Source organism: Onychostoma macrolepis, chromosome 16, assembly GCF_012432095.1.
Source record: "Onychostoma macrolepis isolate SWU-2019 chromosome 16, ASM1243209v1, whole genome shotgun sequence".
Taxonomy (NCBI): domain Eukaryota; kingdom Metazoa; phylum Chordata; class Actinopteri; order Cypriniformes; family Cyprinidae; genus Onychostoma; species Onychostoma macrolepis.
The window spans coordinates 25,783,475-25,806,769 of record NC_081170.1 but is presented as its reverse complement, the minus strand read 5'-3'; the positions used below and the strand labels follow the sequence as shown (position 1 = coordinate 25,806,769).

General features: G+C 36.9%; 1 protein-coding gene across 4 annotated transcripts in view; it reads left to right on the top strand.

The window, feature by feature from the left end:
* triob (trio Rho guanine nucleotide exchange factor b) overlaps nucleotides 1–21,919 on the top strand; it is a 137,796-nt gene extending 115,877 nt beyond the window's left edge. For 2 of the 4 annotated variants that reach the window (XM_058746790.1, XM_058746789.1), the window contains 23 exons: nucleotides 2,575–2,858; nucleotides 3,869–4,039; nucleotides 5,624–5,719; nucleotides 5,809–5,957; nucleotides 6,783–6,849; nucleotides 7,111–7,214; nucleotides 7,322–7,391; nucleotides 8,497–8,586; nucleotides 8,696–8,788; nucleotides 8,937–8,987; nucleotides 9,440–9,517; nucleotides 9,901–10,092; nucleotides 10,196–10,376; nucleotides 11,065–11,690; nucleotides 12,939–13,186; nucleotides 14,103–14,241; nucleotides 14,347–14,374; nucleotides 14,490–14,652; nucleotides 16,081–16,202; nucleotides 16,284–16,356; nucleotides 16,456–16,656; nucleotides 16,811–16,949; nucleotides 19,622–21,919. In XM_058746790.1, the coding sequence (XP_058602773.1) occupies nucleotides 2,575–2,858; nucleotides 3,869–4,039; nucleotides 5,624–5,719; nucleotides 5,809–5,957; nucleotides 6,783–6,849; nucleotides 7,111–7,214; nucleotides 7,322–7,391; nucleotides 8,497–8,586; nucleotides 8,696–8,788; nucleotides 8,937–8,987; nucleotides 9,440–9,517; nucleotides 9,901–10,092; nucleotides 10,196–10,376; nucleotides 11,065–11,690; nucleotides 12,939–13,186; nucleotides 14,103–14,241; nucleotides 14,347–14,374; nucleotides 14,490–14,652; nucleotides 16,081–16,202; nucleotides 16,284–16,356; nucleotides 16,456–16,656; nucleotides 16,811–16,949; nucleotides 19,622–20,167 (3,911 nt within the window). In that variant the 3' untranslated portion in view covers nucleotides 20,168–21,919. Of the gene's footprint in view, nucleotides 1–2,574; nucleotides 2,859–3,868; nucleotides 4,040–5,623; nucleotides 5,720–5,808; nucleotides 5,958–6,782; nucleotides 6,850–7,110; nucleotides 7,215–7,321; nucleotides 7,392–8,496; nucleotides 8,587–8,695; nucleotides 8,789–8,936; nucleotides 8,988–9,439; nucleotides 9,518–9,900; nucleotides 10,093–10,195; nucleotides 10,377–11,064; nucleotides 11,691–12,938; nucleotides 13,187–14,102; nucleotides 14,242–14,346; nucleotides 14,375–14,486; nucleotides 14,653–16,080; nucleotides 16,203–16,283; nucleotides 16,357–16,455; nucleotides 16,657–16,810; nucleotides 16,950–19,621 lie in introns of those variants that run through there. The other 2 variants (XM_058746788.1, XM_058746791.1) reach the window with 2 other exon arrangements.
* The last annotated feature ends 1,376 nt before the right edge of the window (nucleotides 21,920–23,295 follow it).

The window sequence follows — 23,295 nt, the reverse complement described above, 5'->3', positions numbered from 1 at the left end:
TTCTAAATATTATATACCCCACAGTCCTTGAAGCCTTGTAGTGAGAGATTCAAAATATGAGAAAGCATCATTTTGTCACACCTCAAGCATGTGATATCACACCCTTTCATAATTAATGAATGTTACCTCAGTTGGGACGGAGAGTGTTTTTTTTTTTTTAAAGTTCTTCAAGTTTTCTGTAATATTTCAAATCTGTTTATATATGATTTTTATCTGGTGTAATGTATAAATGACTGTAAGGTTCTTGTGAGGGGACTGTCGGACAAATACACAGTGTCCAACACAGGGCTCATGTTTGTTCAGGTGTGAATTTAACGACAGTGCAGGAGGAATGAATTTGTAACACAAATGCAAACACACACCACATTTATCACTGATATATTTAGTAACAGCACCCAAAAATCATATTCAATTATCATAAAGTTTTCCAGTTAGAGAAATTTCAGAAATATTCTGTTGTGGACATTGCAAAAACCAGCGTGTCTGTGTTAAACTGGCTAATTCACGGTTTCTATCCTGCTATGAAGATTTGTGTCAGTGTGACTTAATACAAAATTCTGCTGTTAACCAGTTCAGAGTTCATTTTGTTTGTCTGTTACACAGATATTGCTTGTTTTAGATAAACCTGTCCAAAAAATGCATAAAAAACTAAAACTAACTATGACTGGTCACTTTCCATGCCAGTCTTGATTGGGTAGTTCTTGGGCAGAATGAGCCACAGTAAGAGTTTATTCAGTTCCTTTGTTAATCAGTTAAAATGAATCAGTATAATCAGTGACTCATTTACGGACATCGATAGTAATATGATGATCATCACTGGAACTGATGTGTTCATCTCTTTGTTCAGTACTTTGTTGGAGTTTGTTTACCAGATGTAGCTATGTGTGTGTGTATTTTTGGCAAATACACCGAGTGTGAACTATGACAGATGGGTCACACTAGGGTCAGCTACTTCAATATACTGCCCAGAGTGATTGGACAAACTACTGAAAGCAATACAGCTGAGAATTCATATATACAACATAAGAAAGATTTATATACTATGTTTATATAGTGACAATCGATAAAGATCTATTTATTAGCTCTGATTTTTCCAGTCCTCCTGAGAAGGCGTTCATCAGAAGCCTTTCTTCTGCACATCAGTAGACTGACGAGAATATGTTATGCAAGCTTTATGTAAGGACATATTCTCTACGGAGCAGAGCAAGGTCTTTTAAGAGGGTTTTGCAGTTTCAGTTTTAAAGAGGGCTGAAAACAGAAACCTCTCTCAAGCGAAAAGCAGAGTTGCGATTTGCATCACTATAGAGTCACCTCGTGGTGAGAAAAGCACGCTCACACACTTCTCCACAAACCCCACAATAATTTGCATGAGATAGCATCTGTCAGATTTGACAGTTCAGATATGCTTTATATCATTTTAGTTATGTATAATACATTTATTATATAGTTATAACACTGTAAAATGTGCTGCAGTGACATTGCAATAATTCTGTTTTGAGAAATGTACAGTGGCCCCAAAAATATTTGCACACTTAAAACCAGATATAAAAATATTTGAATGTCTTTGTGTTATATAAAATATAGTGCTGTCAAATGATTATGATTATGACATATCTATGTGTACTGTGTATATTTATTATGTATATATAAATACACACACATACAGTATATATTTTGAAAATATTTACATGTATTTATTTATAAAAACGATTAATCGTTTGACAGCACTAATAAAAAATATTGAAACAAATGGGATTTATTAAAAAGAAATCATAATAAATCATAATATTAATAATGACCATAATAATAATAATGCAAGGACACTTTTTCAAGTAAAATCTTTTACAAAAAGAAAGTTTGAAATGTTGATATGATTGTTCAAAATTCAGAAATGTAACTTTCTGTATATCACTTCAACTAAAAATCTTCTTGCCATGCAAAAATAATTATCTCTATAAGTTATATATAAGTTATCTCTAAAAAAAGGACACCATTTGTATGATGGTGCCACTTGGCCCTTCATACATGTGATTCATGCATGTATTGTTTGTTTATTTACAAACAGAATATTATTTTTATATTATGTTATGGTAACACTTTATTTTAGGGTCTCTTAACTAGTTGATTGTTAGCATGCATATTACTAGAATATTAGCCATTTATTAGTAGTAATTAAGCACATATTAATGCCTTATTCTACATGACCTTATTCTACATCCCTAATCCTACCCAATACCTAAACTTAACAACTACTGCACTAACTATTAATAAGCAGCAAATTAGGAATTTATTGAGGGAAAAGTCGTAGTTAATACTGAATAAGTGTTCCCTATTCTAAAGTGTTACCTATGTTATTAATTACAATTTGTAATGTATGATACCATGTTGTTGATGAATTTTTGATGTTTGTTTAATTGGCAGATTATTGATTAGTTGTTGATTAATGATTTGTATGACTGTACAGCTATGAACTCATGCTTGCTGTTTTCAGCTGTTCTATAAAATAGAAATACCCAGAAAAAGGCCTAGCAAGACAAGTAAACACCACTTCTCTCTCTCCCTCTTTCTTTGAAGACACGCTGTCAGTCTCCAGTAATGAAGGAGGACTTTCGGGCAGTGCCACGCTGCAGCCGGGTCATCTGCAGAGCTCTCCTGGACCCAAACGGCCCGGAAATACTCTGCGCAAGTGGCTGACCAGCCCTGTCAGACGCCTCAGCAGTGGTAAAGCAGACGGCCATGTGAAGAAACTTGCACACAAGCACAAGAAGAGTCGAGATGTCCGCAAGAACGCAGACGCCGGCTCACAGAAAGACTCAGATGACAGTGCCGCCACACCACAAGATGAGACCATAGAAGAGGTTGGTGACCAGAAAACAATATAGTAACACCCTTTTTGGTGTAGCACACACATATTTTTTCAGCTTTATTAGCTTGATTAATGCAGTCAGTTAAAAATATCTGCAGTGAATTGTATATAAATTAATGTATTATGAAATTGTATTTGAGCATGTACAGTGCCTTGCGAAAGTATTCATACCCCTTCATTTATTTCACGTTTTGTTATGTTGCAGCCTTATGTTAAACTGCTTTAAGTTACTTTTTTTTCCCACATCAATCTACAATCCATACACCATAATGACAAAGCAAAAACAGAACTGTCACAACTTGGTAAATTTATTACAAATAAAAAAAAACTATTTAAAGTGCATTGCATAAGTATTCAAACCCTTAACTCAGTACTTAGCTGAAGCACCTTTACAGTCTCAAGTATTTTTGGGTATGACACAGAAAACAAAAAATAAACTTTAAAACTGTTAAATGAATTTTGTGTTAGACAATTATCTAACACATCTAATAAATAAGACGTTTTAAAAAGTGCCTAAAAGAGGATATGGTCCTCACTGCAGAACACAAGATCCAGGGGGCGTGGTTGAATCCAGATCCAACTCCTCCCACCTTACATATACCTAAACCTGCCCGTCTCCACCCCCTGATCCCTAAACCCACCCATCTCCACCCCCTAGATGTGAATCCAACCCCGCCCCCTGGATCTTTGCTCTGCAGTGAGGGGCTACTGTAAAAGAAAATGGTTAAAACACCTGCCAGACGAGTAAATAGATATGGTAGTTAGTTGCCACTCATTTCCTGGTAAATGCATTTAGTAAATGTAGTGTGACTGTCTGTTTTTTAAGTGTATGATTTGTAAGTGTTATTCATGTCTTGTGGTTTCCAGTGTAGAGCAGTTATAAATACAGTGCAGCTCTTCCACTGGAGCTATTTTGGTATAAAAATGTTCCACAGCTGCTGAGCTGTTTCATAGCTTAACAATGTTTCTCTCTCTTTATTTCTTCCTCTCTGTTTCTCACAGAGGATGAGAAATGAGGGACTGAGCAGTGGCACTCTGTCTAAGTCTTCCTCTTCAGGGATGCAGAGCTGTGGTGAGGAGGAAGGGGAGGAAGGGCCTGACTCGGTTCCCCTGCCGCCCCCTATGGCCATCCAACAGCACAGCCTTCTGCATCAGGACTCCCAGGAGGACAAGGTAAATACCAGTCACCAGAATATAACTTTGTGGAAGGATTTTTTTAATCGTTATTGATTTGTTTTGAGATTTTATTACTGCTTTAAAAAATGCTGATATTGACCGAATAATAAACAAGTCAACATGAAATCAGACCCTGTATGTTGTTATAACATATTCCTGGTCTTATTGTGCACATATTGTCTTGAGGGCGAACTTGACCTTCGGTGTCCATGTCTTGGTCAAAAAGACCCACAAAGGCACATGCCAGCACTGTTATAGGAAGAAAGCTGTCCTCCACAATCAACTCCAAATTTGTATTCAAGTCTATCTACGATTTCTAGTATGGAATGCCCACTTTTAGTGATGCAATCATTACCTTGCGGATCAAAGCTTACCTTACATTTCCTTAGGAAATGTGTCACAAAGAAAAATTTTACATTGTGGATGTAAAATCTATTGTAAATATTGTTTCATGCTGACTTCATGTTGACCCCATGATGATAGTTTAGAAGGTCCTCTGATAGGCCTCTCTAACTGCTGTCTGTTTTCTCTTTGTTTCTTAATGTTCTCCAGCATTATGTTGATTTCTGTTCTGCCTCTGTTTTGTCTCAGTTTCCTTATCTCTCTATGTAGTCTTCTCTCCTCCAGCTTTCTCCTCCTCTTTCCTTTTTTTTTTGCAGTAATTTTTTCTACTTTTATACCTCATCCTCACTGTATGTTGTCCTTCTTGTCCATTAATTTATTTGAATACTCCACATGTCCTCAGTTCTGCTTTATCAGAACTTTTTTATTGAGGCACAGAAACTGATCCTGTTCAGTAGCATTTCTAAAAAATTGAACTTCTGACTGTTATAGACTGAGAAAGCCCTTGACCTTGTCCGTGACCTTTCATGTGCCCCTTAATGGAGTATTCAGGAGTGCGTACAATCACATGCAATGGGCCATGTGTGCACTTACTCTTCACCCAAAACAACCTAAATCTTCCAAACCAAAGTTCCTACTTCCATTCCCCCTATATATGCCCCTACCACTCTGAAATCAGCCCCTGATTGGCTGGCGAATACAGAAACCCATTGCCATATTTGGACTGGATTGTTTCAGCCTTCATTGTAAGAACACTACACTGGTGAGCATCATTGCAGATTCACATAATAAATAAATATTGAAGTCTTTAGACTTTGTGGTTCATTTTTCAACATTGGATCCAAGTGCTAATTACTGATTAGTCATTCAACTATGTAACCATAACCGGAAAAGAGTGTCACACCTCTTAATGGACTAGGCCTCATGAAAAAAAAGACATACAGGGCATTTAACATGCAAATTAGACATCACTGAATTTAACACCAAACAAAAAAACAGTGTAAACCACCCTAAAAAGGTTTTTGTTTTTGTTTGTTTGTTTGTTTGTTTGTTTGTATGTATGTTTTTTGTTTGTTTTTTGGTGTTGTTTTTGTTTTGTTTTGGGGGTTTTGTTTGTTTGTTTTTGTTTTGTTTTGTTTTGTTTTGTTTCGTTTTTTCGTTTCATTTCGTTTTATTTTTGTGAGAGTCCTTATTTAGTAAGATTCTGAACATTGCTACTTTTTTTTCTTTTTTGTGTAGGCTACCTCCCGTCTGTCTGGACGTCCCAGCAGCTCAGAGACACCGAGTGCGGCTGAACTAGTCAGTGCCATTGAGGAACTCGTCAAGAGCAAAATGGTAAGAGATCACAGAGGTTTAGGAAATCACAGCATGAGTCCATTATTTCACATTGAATGTTTTTGTATTGTCCACTTTTTCTTTCTCAGAGTCTGGAGGACAGGCCTAGTTCTCTCCCTGTTGAGCGAGGAGATAGCAGTAGTCCTTCCTGCATCCCATCGGATAACTCCCTCCTGTCTTCCTCCTCTCCCATCGACGAGCTGGACGAACGCAAGACTGGCATCCTCAAGAGAAGACAGTGTGTTTCTCTCTTATTTAAATGTATTTGTATATTAGCTCTCTTAAAATCTAGAATCTAGATTAAATCTCTTGTGTGGAATGTTTCAGTGACTGACTTGACAAACACAAATAATGTCAGAGCTTCCAAGCATCTCTCAACACAAGTTTCAGTGTTTTGATCTCTACACAAAAAGTGTTGCAGGTCGCAGAGGTTCAGAGAGGTATCACAAAGGTTTTTAGGTAGCTGGAAAGATACCTAAATGGCCAAAGAGCAAAAGAAGACAAAAGAGAGGGAAGTTTAGAACAGAAAAGAGTCATACTAACTATTTGATACATTGTAGATAGTAAAAATAACTCTTCAAATGTTACTCTTTTCATGACACCTTACTGTCTTGGAATGCTCTTGTTTAATTTAACTGGTTCAAAACAAGTACATGATCGTGTAGCATATTGTTTATACATTATGACATGTGAATTGTCTCATAATTATTGTGTTTGCTTAGAAAGGTCAGAAGCAAACTGGGTTGAAGCTGAAATAGTTTGAACGTTGAGCTTCTCATTTATAAAGCTTTACATTCAGTTCAGTTAGCTTCAAGGTTCATTATATAGAAATCGATGCATTGAGGAACACTGACGTGAGTCATGTGAAAAGGCACACAGACATCATTGGTTCCTATAGAGTACTATAATAAGCATAAAAAAATGTGAAGCACACTCAAATTTTAACATACATTTTAATTAGAATTCTTATTTAAAAATATTTTTACAGATACATTTTTATGCTAAATGAAATATGTTTCTTTTGACTCAACAATCTTGAATTGTTTTTCTCTTTCATTTTCAGCTATGTACTGCTGGAACTGGTGGAGACAGAGAGAGACTATGTGAGAGACCTTGGTGCAGTCGTGGAGGTGGGCTTATATTCAGTTCTTTTAACGAATACCGCAGTGAGATCACTATGGTGACCGCATGTAACTGAACACATTCATTCGAGTAATCATCATTGGCTGCTGCTGTCAGGGTTTAGTTTTGTTTGATCAGTAGTCTATCCATCTATTGAGGAGTTACACAACTGTTGTGTTGTGTTATTCAGAATGGTCGTCGAGTAAGATCACGTTTTACGTGTTGCTGTCTCCATATGGTAACCATACTGATGTGTTTGGCACCTGCAGGGCTACATTAGCAGGATGAAGGAGGAGGGTGTACCCGACGACATGAAGGGCAAAGATAAGATCGTCTTTGGCAACATTCACCAAATTTATGACTGGCATAGAGAGTATGTGAAAATGACACACTTAAGATTCTCATTCTCGTAAATACCACCAAGACCACCCCTCCTACTTTCATTTCCTGTCATTAATGTTGCATCTCTCATCTTTGTAGCTTCTTTCTTGGTGAACTAGAGAAGTGCTTGGAAGACCCAGATAGGCTCGCACACCTGTTTATAAGACAGGTATGAAATGATTCATTGTGGGGTTTCAACAAATATCATTAAATTAAATGGATATTCCCGCCTCAAACCTATATCATGTTGCTGTGTCAATCTGGTTGGGATGTTACAGTGTCTACACTTTTAGGGTGAATCAACTTATGAATTACTTATAGTTGTTTTTCTTTATATTTATCTGAGATGTGAATATTTTACACCCAAAAAATGGCACACTACACTTTCAAGCCGTAAAAGCAGTGAAGGCAGTCACAGTTAAAAGAAATAAGATTTTGAACAATCACAATCTCAGTGTTTTGAAAGATTTGTAGTCCATTACTGATTACAAAATCAATTTTTAAAATTGTAATTGGATTATTAATTGTGTACCATATTAATAAAAAAATTTAAAAAACGAGAAAGAAAGTACATTACAGGTTAAAAAAAATAAATTGGGGTGAATAAATAAATTCTGAATAATTTACTGCGTGAATAATTATTTATTTATTATTTATTGTGTGAATAATATTTAATAATGTAATAACTGTAATCTGATTATGAACATTTTTAAACATAATATAATCTAATTACAAGTACTTCATTTTTGGAATTCGATTACATGTAATCAGTTACTACCCAGCTCTGCCTGCATATCTACATTATACTCACTTGAAGCAATATATACTATATAGAAAATTTGGCTGCAAAATTAACTATATTATCTCACAGCTTTTTACATAAAATTGGATATATGTTTATTTTATCCACATATATACAGTACTCATGTAGGGCATACTATATAGCATAGATCGACTGCCTGATTGCTTGTATCAATCTAATCTGATAATTAAGATATTATAAACATTAACATCATGACTTTTCTGTAAATCTGTTTTGGAACATTGTGTATTGTGTACACTTTTAATTGTAGTAAAAGAAAGTGGTCAATATGTGTTATATGCAATAACTGAATCATAGCTGTTAGTACATTATATATTATAGCATATCTGGAAAGCTGCATAGAACAATCAGCATGAAGGACAAGATCCATCCTTTTTTTTTTTTTAAATCTTCTTTTGAATGACGAGTAAATTTTGACCTTTCTTTGTCTGAAATTCTGTTTGGGCTACAGGAACGAAGACTGCACATGTACATTGTGTACTGCCAAAACAAGCCTAAATCAGAGCACATTGTTTCAGAGTACATCGACACGTATTTTGAGGTAAGACTCAAGTCACTGCCTACATCCTCCCTGACATTTAAACATGAGTCATAAAAGTAAGACAGACTTATAACCATATTATCTAATCTTTTCTTCATATCTTCATCAGGATTTAAAACAGAGGTTGGGTCACAGGCTACAGATCACAGATCTACTGATTAAACCAGTGCAGCGGATCATGAAATACCAGCTTCTGCTGAAGGTCAGGCAGTGAAATTGCAGTAGAAATGTAGTCATTCCTTCCAGTACTACTGACCCATCTTTATGTAAAGAATAGATGTAGAGAAAGGATCAGTGTCTTTCAACATAAATGAATGTTTCTCATCATTGTTCTGGTTGCTTTATTTTAGGATTTTCTCAAGTTCTCCAAAAAGGCTGGTTTGGACACTGTAGAATTAGAGGTAAGGGTATTTGTTAAGACATGGGCTAGTACTTAACTTTGACACATAACTCATCCAGCAGCATTTATGTTACAAATATAAATGATACTGTACCTCAAATCACGCAGCTTGTTAATGAAAAATGTTGATATCTGATATTTCTGAACAATCAGTAATCAGTCTGACTTTAAATCAATTTATGCCTCAATTTATGACTAGGAGATGATAAAACATAAATAATATTACACAACTGTAACCAGATTCATATCTACACCCTAGAATTCGAATCAGAGAAATGTAGGTGGGAATCTTTGACTTGGGCTATAGTCAAAACCACATACAGTAGCAACACCATAGTAACCATCCACAACACCTTTGTATTATGGTGGCAAATTTGACACAGGCAAGCACCAGACACATTTTCTTCAGAAAATGTAAAAATCTAGTTCTAAACTTCATATGCTCTCTCACAGAAAGCAGTAGAGGTGATGTGTGTTGTTCCAAAACGCTGCAATGACATGATGAATGTTGGACGCCTCCAAGGATTTGATGTAAGAAGCATTTCTCTTACCTTATTTGCAAAAGTTTGTGAGTGTGTAGATGGAAAGCTAAAATCACAGCCATTAACAGTTGTACTGTATGTACATAAATCAGCAGGAAGTCCACAAGCTGTTCACAAACTTTTTTTTTTCTTTTTTCCACATCAAAACAAATTTTTGTCATTTTGTGGAAAGAGTTTAGATGTCTGACAAAAGTATTCACAATCCGAGCAAATAAAACAGTGGCCTTGTGGGAACATCACTGTACAATATTTCAAACTAATCTGTACTTGTTGTGAATGTTCTTTTGTTAGTGCAGTTTTGTTTGCACATGCAAGGGCATTTTAACTGTTCTGAGGACTAAGCATTGTTTATTTAGTTATTTCTGCTTTTAGGGTAAAATTGTAGCCCAGGGAAGACTGCTTCTCCAGGACACCTTCATGGTCTCCGACCAGGATGGTGGTCTCCTCTCCCGCATGAAAGAGAGGCGTGTCTTTCTCTTCGAGCAGATAGTTATCTTCAGTGAACCTCTGGATAAAAAGAAGGGCTTCTCTATGCCGGGCTATCTATTTAAGAACAGCATAAAGGTGTGTAGACAGAATCACTGCTGTAGAAAACACTGTGCTCAAGACACAGTATAGCAAGTAAAAACATGTATCACTTGTCACTCTCTCTCTCTCTGCTCTGCAGGTCAGTTGGTTGGGTCTAGAAGAGAGTCCTGACAATGACCCTTGTAAGTTTATTTTGACCTCAAGGTCATCCACTGGCAGTACAGAGCACTATGTCCTCCATTCCTCCAACCGGGCGGTTTCCCTGGCTTGGATCCAGCAGATCAGCAGCATCCTGGAGAACCAGAGAAACTTCCTCAATGGTAACACAATTGTAGGATTTCTTTAAAAAAAAAAAAAAAACCTTTCAAAATGGGAGGTTAGTGGTTAAATATCTGTTAACCAAAATGTAATAGGTTTAAAGCCCCACAAACTATGAACAACCACCAAGTAATTGGCTTGACCTCATGCTTCTCCAGTGGGATTGTCCACATAATACGTGTACTATGTGTTGCATTGCATAAGGATTGTCCAGTCCTGCTCTTGGAGGGCTAAAGGTTTAGCTCCAACCTGCCCCAACACACTTACCTGGAAGTTTCTTGTAATACTGAAGACATTGATTAGCTGGTTTAAATGTGTTTATTTAATAAAGGTTGGAGCTAAATAGCAGAAGAGTGCCCCCCCCTGGATGAGGATAGGACACCCCTGATTTAAATAAAATGCTAAATGACTAATTAATTGTAAGATAATAGTTATGGATTGGGATTTGAAGATAACTGCAGGAATAGGGCAGCTAAGGTCAACTAGTTTTTCAAAACATTTTAACACTCTTTTGAAAATTCACTTTTAAGATTATCTAGTCATTTAGACATTCCAGTGACTAGTTATTTTTCAAAATATGTTGTTCATAGCTTTACTCTTTCACTTGATAATAATACATTCATCTAGGAAAATGTCTTTTATGACTGCGTTATATTATATTATATCACTTGCCTCTTGTTGTCTTCTCAGCACTGACTTCACCCATTGAATACCAACGGAATCATGTTGGGGCAAGCGGTCTGGGTGGACCCAGCAGCAGTGGACTTCCGGGGGGTAGCAGCAGCTCTGCCTTGGGTCCCAGCTGTGGCTCGCGGTCCCGAGGTTCCCGAATCCCTCAACCTTCTTCTCGTCTCCCCCAGCCCGTGCAGCACCACCACGCCCCCGCCCCAGATGACCGCACTTCAGGTACGTGTCCTCTTCCTGACCAGGACCTAAACGGTGAGGTCCCTAGGATGCGGGTCCTGGAGAGCCCCTTGAAGGAGCTACGCGAGGAAGCCCAATCAGGGACAACCATTCCAAGAGCCACAGTCGCACCCCTGTCTCTCACGCTAACAAAGCCCCGTCTCAGAGTCCCCTCGCCCATTCTCTCCCCCTTGAACCCTCAGAACTTTACAGTCCAGAAGGGCTCCCCGTTTTGGGCCTCAATGCCAGTCTCACCTACTGGCAGGCCTGGCTCTTACACAGAGCAGAGTGACACGTTGAGTCGCAACCAGTGTCAGACTCGCAGGCACTCCACCCACAGTAAGGAGTTGGACCGCATCAGTACTTGCTCCTCCACCAGTGAGCAGTCCCTGCATTCCACTCACAGCAATGGGGTAAGAGCCAAACTCTAGATCCTGGCTTCAGTGAGGCCTAGTGCTGCTTCACCTCCACCTCTGGCTTCATACTAACCCGGGCCGCTGGGGTATATGTGCGTTGACCTGGAACTAAAAGAAGATTCTCACAGGCTTTTGTGGAAATTAACTGGCCTGGTTTGACTGTGCTGAGCAACTAACAACGTACACTGTTAACCAGGATAACTCCTTGAGAGTTTCTCAGAAACTCTGTATGTCCGTTGACTGTTTCTGCTGATTCTATTGCTCTGAACTGGAAGGATGTTCTTTGTCTAACCGCCTGAGAAGACCTAATATGCAAGCATTGGGAGCACAGCCAACTAACAATTACTAACTCTTTTTCTTTTTAACCTGCTTACGGCTTTTTTAACAGATTTCAAAAATGATTTTGGGGATAATACATTTAAAAATATATTGCGGGGGTCAAAGGCCCCATAAAACCCTATGCTGATTTGTTTACTATTGACAAATGAATTTGGAGTGAGACATATCGAGGGCTTTTCCTTTTCTTTTAAAATAGTAAATAGGTTTTATTTGCATCAGAAGCAACTATGAAGCATAGGGGTATTAGGGGAAGGTATATTCTCATTCTAGAGAGCATTTTATTGGGTACACACATGAGTGCATCAGTATATTTCGTCTGTTTCCCGGAAGAGAAACTTTCAGCAGTCCACTAGCATATAGATGGTTAAAAGACCACAAAACTCCAATGTTGATTTCATGGGGTCTTTAAGGATGTTAGATTTCCTCTTTTAACCAACAGTCTTAAGGAGTAATCACACTGAAAGCAATTTGTAACAACAAAGAGGCCAGAAGTCATTCATTTTTAATGAGAGTAAGCGATTAGAAGCAACACGAGCGATAGAGACTGTTGATGATGTGACAAAGTTCAACATGTTGTGGTGACTGTCGGTGGGAACATAGACATTTGAGCTCATCCACCTCATGATATACTTAACCAACCATCAGCAATTTAACTGTGAACTGTCAGTTTGAATGACTCTTTAGTGTAGACTCGGAAGAGGATCTTGTAAACTAAAACAACTTTCTATTGTAAATCTTTTCTTAGAACTGCTCTCGCTTGCTTTATTCTTGCTCTCTGACCAGCTCACTAAATATCTTCAACATTCTTCATATGCAAAAATTTTTAATCGAATAAAAAATAATATACAAAAATATAAATAATATAAAAGTTGCTACTCTGATGTTTTGCTGTGTTTCTGCTTCTAGAGTGAAAGCAGCAGCAGCAGCAGTGTGTCAACCATGTTGGTGACCCAGGACTACGTGGCTCTAAAAGAAGATGAGATCAGCGTGTATCAAGGAGAAGTTGTGCAGATATTGGCCTCTAACCAGCAAAACATGTTTCTAGTTTTCCGTGCCGCCACAGAACAAGGCCCAGCAGCCGAGGGCTGGATCCCCGGCTACGTTCTGGGTCACACCTCCACCATCATTTCCGACTACCCTGATGGAACCCTCAAGTGAGGATTGGTTATTAATTGTTATTGATTATAGACTGACTGAAGAAAACTTTGGTTCCACTTTATATTAGGTGGCCTTAACTACTATGTACTCACATTTAAATTAATCATTTGGTACGATGCACTTTTTGTGTACATACATGTGTTTACATTGTACTTAAATTTTTAAAATACCTATATGTAATTACATCTGTAGTTAACTTCTGTACTTACGTTTATAATTACACTGTTGACCCATCCCTTACACCTTAACCCACCCTTAAACCTACCCTTACCGCCAAACCTGTCCCTAACCTTACCCGTATCACACCTCAATAGCAGCAGAAGTGTTTTGCAATACAGTATGAACACAATAAGTACATTGTACTTATTTCTTGATGTAAGTACATAGTAGTTAAGGCCACCTAATATAAAATGTGACCAAAACTTTTTTTGTTGTCTATATAACACCATATGAACATATAATTTGAACAAAATAAGCTTATAAAATAATATAAAATTATAAATAATAATATAAATAGTCTGTATGTAATGTAGTTTTGATCTATTCCACACACATTTGCATTTACCCTAAATGTAGGCTACTGTAAGATTGGAAATGTATTATGCCTTTTTAAGTGTATTTTGGTATTTGAAGGATGAAACTGCATATATTTTGGTCACAGATTTTTTTTTTGGAATCTGTGTGCGATTTGTCAAAATGAGATTTGTATTAAGAATGTGTTTTAAATTTGAAAGTTCATTTAGAGTTAATGTTGACCTTAAATTTAAGCTGCAAGTGTGAAAGCATCCACCTATGACTTACTTAGAATACACTGCCGTTTTGTCAATGGTATTGACTTCTTGCTTGTTGTCTAATATTTATAGTCCAGCTGTGAATTAGCTCTCTTGAAACAGTGCTACATTTGTCATTCAGGAAGTCCTCATCGTGGCACACGGCTCTACGCATCAGACGAAAGTCCGAAAGGAGAGACAAAGACGGCAGGAAAGAGAGCAAACCAGAAAATGGCTATCGCAAGTCTAGAGATGGATCAGCCAATAAGGTTTCTGTAAAGGTACTGCCTTAACAGTCTAATGATTCATTATGTAATCATTACCCATTATGCAATTTCATAGTAATGACAATTTCTCCATATAAACTGCTTATTTAATTTTTGCAGCTTTTGAATCCCAACTACATTTATGATGGTAAGTTCAAATATTGTTCTTTCGTTCTTGGAAATCTCTCTGCATATATTAAACAGTTTATGTGTCATAATGAAACAGCCAAATGACTGTAAGTTTCTTGATTTGCCACCAGCAGTTCCCCCAGAGTTCGTGGTCCCCCTGAGTGAGGTGGTGTGTGACAGGGGCGACAGTGTAACTCTCCGCTGTAAGATCTGTGGGCAGCCCAAAGCCTCGGTCTGTTGGAGAGGGCCTGACCAGAGCACTCTCAGCAATGGTGGAAAATACACACTCACACACAGGTAAAACCAGCACACAGACATCGTCTGATATGCCATGCACTTATACAGACAGGAGGGGGCGCTTTTGCTTTATGTTTTCCGATCCTGTTTATTGCAAAGGATGTACAGTCATTTTGCTAGTTTCATAACTGTTTACTGAAAGAAACATTTTCCATGCTAAATATTTCTGTGAAATTGACTTCATGTTGTTCATCGACTGTATTTGATCAAATTTGGCTATAGAAACAAACAAATTAATTTTGTTTTACTATTTGTCATTGCTATCAGTTTGACGAACTTAACCTCTCATCTTTGCACAATATCAGATTTCCTTTGTGAGCAAAATTCCTATTTACATTTTTGAATTCTAAAATTAAAATTGCTAAACAAGAAAGAAAAAAAACAGCACACCATGATATGTATGCCATTTTCTCACCAAAAGTACTGTTTTGAACCATGCGGCTATTGATGAAGATCCACGTGGCTCAAAACATTACTTTTAGCGAGAAAGTATAAATGTTTTAGGTAACACTTTATTTTTGTGTCCTTGTTACACATGTATTTACTATTATAATAACAATAAAAGCATAATTACATGCAAGTAACCCTAAACCAAACCCTAACCATATAGTAAGTACATGTAGTTAATTAATATTACACAGTACTTAGATGTATAATTATACTGTAACAAAGACACCTTAAAATAAAGTGTAATCATGTTTGATTTATTGTATGAATATATTTCTACTTTTGGAGCTATGGTGTGTCAACTATTTCTTCCTTGTTTGTTATTTTTTATGGTTGAGCACCCTCATCGTGCTTTTTTTTTCACCTGCGTGATGTGCATACTTTCTGTTACATTTTTGCTGAAAATTAAAATGCTGTAACAATTTAAGTTAAAAAAAAACAAACAAATCTAAATTCTTGAATTAAAAGACTTATTGGTTAAAAATAGATATAGCTTAGTGTAAACAAAAGTTGTACAAATGTAAAAATGTAAAAATATATGATAAAAATATTTATTTAATATTTAGCAAATACATTTATGTTATTAGCTTTATGTTATTTTCACAAATAAACCCTGACAGGGTGATCAGGACCCCGATGTGAAGCACAAGGGGTTTATTTTCTGGTAATGACTAGCTGACTGTACATTATGTTGCTTATTACATGATTACCAAATAAATTAATAAATGTACATTAAATATTGATGCAAGTTCAAATTTTCATTTTAATTAATTTATTTAGTTGATTCTGTAAAAACCATTTAATTGCTTCTGAGATAAAATTGGCTTGGTGCAACAGTGAATAGAGCAGTTCCATTTCCAGAGCCATTCCAGTACATTCTAGACTAGAGAGCACATTTTTAATAGACTATGCTGTACATTTTTGTTTTTGTATGTTACAGTTTCTACATTTTGCCACCTAATTGTTTAATGTTTTGTTCAGTGAGACAGGGGAAGTGACCCTCCGTATCTCACCTGCCTCGCTGGACGACAGCGGCACCTACACCTGCATCGCCTCTAACGACGTGGGCTCAGTGACATCATCAGCCTACCTCAGGGTGCTTGGTCAGTCGATTTCCGGTTAACGCTGCTCAAAACTAAAAGTTTTAATAGTAGTTGATTTACCGACGTTGTTGTTTTCCGTAGGCACGTCCTGTGACGGGATCCTCTGGAAGGATAACTTTGAGTCCCTCTACACTGAAGTCATGGAACTGGGGAGGTATTGTACGAATTAAATGAATACTAAATTAATCAAATAAAACATACTCCTCTATCTGTATACACACAGCTAACATTCTAAACGTCTGTCTGTCTGTAGAGGCAGGTTTGCCGTCACTAAGTGGTGTGAGCAAAGAGGAAGCAGGCGATCAGTGGCCGCTAAGCTAGTAAATAAGAAGCTAATGCGTCGAGAGCAGGTGGTTCAAGAGCTGGGTGTCCTGCAGTGTCTTCAGCATCCTCACCTGGTTGGTCTGCTGAACACCTACGAGACCCCAGCCAGTTACGTTCTCATCCTGGAGATGTACGTGCACTTCTCTACTTTATCTGTAACATAATGGCGGTGCTAATGATAATACCATCAGTTCATTTAAGACTGATGGAAAGTGTGATTTTTTTGGGTGGGGGAAACACTTTTTTTTTTTAACATGTTTTCTCTTTTTTTTTTTGCACATCAGCGCTGATCAAGGTCGTCTCCTGGACTATATTGTTAGTTGGGGGAATCTAACAGAAGAAAAGGTGTCTCTTTATCTACGGGATATTCTAGAAGCTTTACACTACCTTCACACGTGCAGGATTGCTCATCTTGACTTGAAGGTGAGCCTTTCCATAGAATAATTCTTAATAAATTAGTAGATCATTTGTGGAAGTAAGATACCCAGATGGCATGCATACTGTATGTAATCATACGTCTTGACTAGTGGTTCTCAACTAGTGGACTGGGACCTACTGGGGGCACATTTCCAAAAGAGGCACAGGATGGCTTTACATGAATTCAGACTAAATGAGCTATAAAAATACACTGGGGGAAAAAAAAATAGTTGTTTGTCTATCTAATTTACACTGCTAGGAAATTACACATTGAATTAAACATGACATTTTAAATAGAAAGACTTTCTTATAAAGCGTATTCCAATAACCTTTGTTTTATTTACAACTTCAAAAGAATTTAAACAGTGTAAACTAATACACCTAAAACCAAGGCATATTTCTTATTTACTCAACAACTGTCAAATTTATTTAAGAGCCAGGAGATCCTGAATGTCAAGTCACCTTTATTTATTTATATAGTGCTTTTAACAATACAGATTGTGTCAAAGCACTTAACAGTATCAAATTGGAGGACAGAGTGTCAGTAATGTATAATGATAAGATTAAACACTCAATTTTCAGTTAAAGGCATTTCATTATTGAATTCAGAGATGTCATTGTCTAGCTCAGTTTAGTTTAAATAGTATCTGTGCAATCAAATCGGCGATAATCGCTAGAAATGAAGTGTCCCCAACTGAGCAAGCCAGAGGCGACAGCGGCAAGGAACCAAAACTCCCTCTGAGACAGAAAAAAAAATCATATTAGAAGTGTCATTTTTAGTCTTGGGAAAAGTCATTTTTTTGGTTATGTTGCTTTAAAATATTGCATTAGGCAGACATTTCTGAGAAATTGCTATTTGTGAATTAAAAACCTTACCCTGTACTTTTTGTAAACATAATGTAAATTCATTAGTCATAAAAAGTGTAAACCCTAACGAACATTCATTTCCTGAAATGTCTGGTCAGGTTGGTAACACTTTATTTTAGGGTCTCTTAATTAGTTGCTTATTAGCATGCATATTACTAGAATATTAGCCATTTATTAGTAGTAATTAAGCACATATTAATGCCTTATTGTACATGACCTTATTCTACATTCCTAATCCTACCCAATACCTAAACTTAACAACTACCGCACTAACTATTAATAAGCAGCAAATTAGGAAATTTTGTAGGAAAAGTTGTAGTTTTTAGTGAATAAGTGTTCCCTATTCTAAAGTGTTACCGTCAGTTTTTGTATTTAGTTATTTACATTTTATTTTCTTGTAATTATTTTATATGTATTCATTTAGCTGACACTTGAGACGATACAAGCAAATCACCTTAATGAGATGAGACATGCTAACAATACAAAGTTTCATACATTGTCTAGAATAGTATAGAGGAGGGATTTAAGAGTTGATTTTTTAAGAGTAAACAGGATGCAGTGAAGTGCTTATGTAACGCAAAACAAAAGAGAAACGCTGATTGCTCAAATTGAAACTGCTGCAGGACAGCTCGGCTCTTAAGTGCATATATATATATATATATATATATATCAATAAATAAAAATACAAATAATTGTTCCTGGTGAGAATTATAATTTTAAATATAAACAGTAATTCAAATAAATCCTTCCTAGTAGAAACGATTCATCTAAACAATAGAAACAGGGTATTAAGCAAATAGGGATGTAACGATTTAATATGAATCAATGCATGGATCAAATGACTAACAATTTGATGTATCAATACAACACATAAAAAATCTAAATATATCAATAAGATATACTAGAATACTAGCTTGACTTATAAAAACAGGTCAGATTTTTCTATAATATATTATTATTGTTGTTGTTGTTGTTGTTGTTGTTATTATCTAATATATGAAGTACCAAATTTTTTTGTTTGTTGAGTCAAAAAGGTTGAGATCCACTGATTTAGATGTCATATTTAGAATGTAATATGCTGAGATGAATACAGCATGCTGAGATGTCTCTGTGGGATGTTAGAACAGCATTCTGTAAATGTGTTTACAATGTATAATATTTATAATATGGACAACAAAACCAGTCATAGGGGTCCTTTTTTTTTTTAGATTTATACATCATCTGAAAGCTGAATAAATGTATGGTTTGTTAGGATAGGACAATATTTGGCTAAAAATTAAGTTTTGATATATTTACAGTAGGGAATTTACAAAATATCTTCATGGAACATGATCTTTACTTAATATCCTAAAGGTTTTTGGCATAAAAGAAAAATCTATAATTTTGACCCATACAAGGTATTTTTGACTATTGCTACAAATATACCCGTGCTACTTAAGACTAAGAATGAGTGAAGTAAATAAGAGACTTAAAATGTGTTCAGGGAAATAAATAGAAACATTTGCCAATTTAGTTGTATATTCTGTTAAATATTCATAAGTATTTACACCCTATAAGCAAACACTGACTAATTGCTTCTATTATAATATATTGCCACTCCTAGAGATGTTGTGAGGGAAAACAAATAAGGTGGGAGGTCATTTTATCCCATCTTCCCTATACTACTGAATAATTTTAAGTTAGGGACTACTTTGCTCCTTTGAATACTTGACTGTATTACATCATTCTGAAATCAAGTGTGCTATTTGATTTCTATTTTTACATTTTGAACCTGCCATGTGTTTCCTATCCCATACTTATCTCCGTTTCAGCCCGAGAATGTATTAATCGAGCAAACGTCAGCCCAGCCTCTAGTCAAACTGACGGACTTTGGTGACGCGGCACATCTCTCCAACACCCCGTACATCCACCCTCTCCTGGGCAGCCCAGAGTTCTCCGCCCCTGAGCTGGTGCTGGGTGAGCCCGCGGCTCTGGCGTCTGACCTCTGGAGTCTAGGCGTGCTGGCGTACGTGATGCTCAGCGGGGCGTCCCCTTTCCTGGACGAGAGTGTCGAGGAGACCTGCCTCAACATCTGCCGCCTCGACTTCAGCTTCCCGGAGGACTACTTCCGCGGCGTGAGTCCGGAGGCGCGGGACTTGGTATGCGTCCTGCTCCAAGGCGAGCCGTGCAGACGTCCCTCTGCGCAGGTTTGCCTGCACGAGCAGCCGTGGCTGCAGCCCAACGCAGCCTCTGGAGCAGCTCGCCTCGACACTGCCAGACTCATCTCTTTTATAGAGCGGAGGAAACATCAGAACGACCTGCGACCCGTGGCCAGTTTCCGAGCATTCCTGCGTAGTCGCCTGCTTAGCCAGAGCTGAGAGAAACGTAGAAACGTTCTCCTGCGGTTCTGAGTAGGATATTAAGGAAAGTATAGGTTGCTGATATACGCTGTAATCTCATCCTCCTTTTAGAGTCATTCTGAAACGGTTCTGGGTCTCTTTTACTGTAACTGCTGCTGACAAAACTCTGAAGTCCCCTTTTCCAACCCTTCAAAAATCATTTCTGCTACATGTACATGTTCTCTCTTTGTATGGACAAAAAATGTGAATTAAGAAGGGGGGAAGATTCTTTTGAAGGTTTTTTTTCCCTGAGCCAGAAAGGTTTAGCCTCATGTTCGAACAGTATTTCAATCAGGTTGTTTCAGTGGAGTACTGTAATTTGAATAGCTACATTCAGGAAAGATTACATTTTGTACAAACCATGTATAGAAGCACAGTAAAGATGATATCTTTATCCTGAACGTTTTGGAGAAAAAAAAAACAGATTTAAAGGGAAGTAAAATCGGTTACTCTATGGCATTCATCTCAAGATCCATGTTTGATCATAACAAATGAAACGACTTTTAACAGCTGCAACTGATAAGCTTTTGATTTCAACTCGCATCTGTCTATCAGCCTTATGTTGTAAATAAACTGGACCTGCCTTCATTCATGTTAATTTGCAGTGTTTGAAATGCTTTCTCATTGGCTGCTCATGACTTTCAACTGACCAGTTAGAACACAAGCTGAAAAGCCGCCGAAGGCAGGAAGTGTCGGTAACCACAGCAAATGTGCACTCTTTGTAACTTGTTGAATTGTGCAATGTTGGGGCTTTAACATTTCGCAGCTATTTATAATGATTCGTGTTAAATCAACATTGTTAAGTACATGTGTCGGCCACCACAAGCTGAGATATGATGTGTCCGTGGCTCTTTTGCTGAGTTTTCTGTGTTCAGTATTATTTTGTACATTGGTGAAAAATCATTTGTGTCTTTGTCTCACTTTCGTTACGAATGTCGTTATTTTTATCGTTATACCAAAGTTCCTCCTCATGTACCTAAATGCTTCTTCTTCTCCCTGTTTGGTGGTTATAAGTTGTAACAATAAGTTATGAATGCAGTTCTGACTCCTGGAGCAGGAGTTTACTTGTATTGATTGTCGATTTATTTATTGTGTCTTGTTCGGTTTTTGTTAATCGAATTTAATTGAAGTAGTGCTTCATATTGTCAGGTTATTAGGAATTTTCATTTCCATATCTGCTCATTGTAGCAGTAGTCTGTTAATGTAAGTTTGCATGACTAAATGACAAGAATTATTCTTTGTTTTCAGTTCACGTTGTTTTAAATACAATGAGATGAATTGTTCCCCATGTACTGTTTTTGCTGTACAGGGAGAAAGTATAAAGTGAAATGCCTCCAAATTGTGTCGCAGTGCTCAAATAATCCAAAATAACAGCTGTCAACCCTTGTCACTAAAACCTAGTTGAAATTATTGCTGAATATAAAGGAGGTATATAACATGCTGGGTCAGTAATGTTAGTATGATTGTTCATGTTTTATTTAAGTTAGTTTCTCATAATGTATAGATGTACAGACACCGTTAAAAAAACAACCTGGACGTAGCGACACCCTGTTTTTTACATAATGTCATTTTGAATGTTTTTGACTCTATGTTAATTTTGCATGTATATTTCTTTGTACAGGAACCATACATGTTTGCACATTCTGTGCTGTACATAAGTTACTTTACCCTCGGTTATTTTTGAGATTAAACATCTGAAACATTTTATTCGTACAACTAGTCTCCAGTGTCTTTGTCTATAAAGTGTGTATGGGATTGGAAGAATATTGTCGTACAGTAGGTTTATCTGATGTGAGGATTGGTATTTTTACATATTTCCTGTCTGTGTCTCTTGAGGCCTCACCCAGGCAGGTGTGGAAACTACATCTGCAGGTGCTGTGATCTTAAGATCCCAAATCAGATAAATGACTAATTAAGCTCACCCTGATCTTATCGCAGTGGTGTCGGCATGTGCACTGTAATGCAACTGTAAGTGCATTACAGTGAATTGTTTTGCAGAACAAAAGAAAATATTTAGGATTCATATGTGCACATTGATTTGATTACATTTAACCAATCAGGCGATTTGCACGGTCACATTTTTATTGTAATTATTATGCAAGCCGGTTTCCTGTTAATTAAGAAATATCCAGAAATGTTTTCTTGTGAGCATGTAGGCATACCTGTACTGAAAAAAAAAAAAAAGATGCCTTTACAGAAAGGCTTGTGAGTTTGTTTTTGACACTTGTAGCATTTGTGGTTGTTTCTGATTGTGTGAATATAACTGCTTTGTTTTTTACGAGGTGTGAGAAGTTTGGTGTCGAGTTTAAACTGTGGCTAGTGTGATCTGCAGTTACCCACACATACAGTATGTTCCTCTTGAGAAACACAGTGTACCTTCAAACTCTCTGTGACATTAAAATAATTCCATTTAGTGGCCCAACCCAGACATTGAGGTGTAAGATAACCAGCTGAATAAAATGAAATGCATTATGAACCTTTCATACTGAAAACAAAACTTCAAATTCAAACTCCCATAAGTAGGCCTATGAATCAAAATTTCCCCTCTCAGTGCTTTCTAAGAAATCGTGAAAACAGTTTCCATGACTCATTTTTGTATTTTGCTAATTTAGGTTTGAAATAAGGTGTTTGTTGGCACGATTGTAATAATGGGGTAGCCCATTGAGGCATATGTGACTTTGTGCAGTTATTAAAAACTGCTTCGTAAAACTTGTAGCTACCACCAGGAGGCACACTTTAATTAGATCAAGAAGTCTAATCATTCAAGTGGTCTAATAATTCTGCAATATGGTGCCAGCGCATGAGTAACTTATCAGTGGTTTTGTGACTGTGGTCATGATTTGATCAGATATCTTCCTGGAACACTGATAGGTTATACCATCTAAGATAATATACAAAGTGCTCAGTTCTTCTCTGGTACTGTAGTCTTTGATGGGGCTTGGAAATAAAACGGTCCTAGGGTTAGTTTATCTTGACGCATTGAATTCTTCAGATACATCAGTGTTTAAAAGGTAAGAGTGTTTCTTGTGGCAAAATATTGGAACAATAATAATGTAGTCATAAAAGAAGTTTTTATTTTACAAAAATGAACAAATGTATATTTTAAG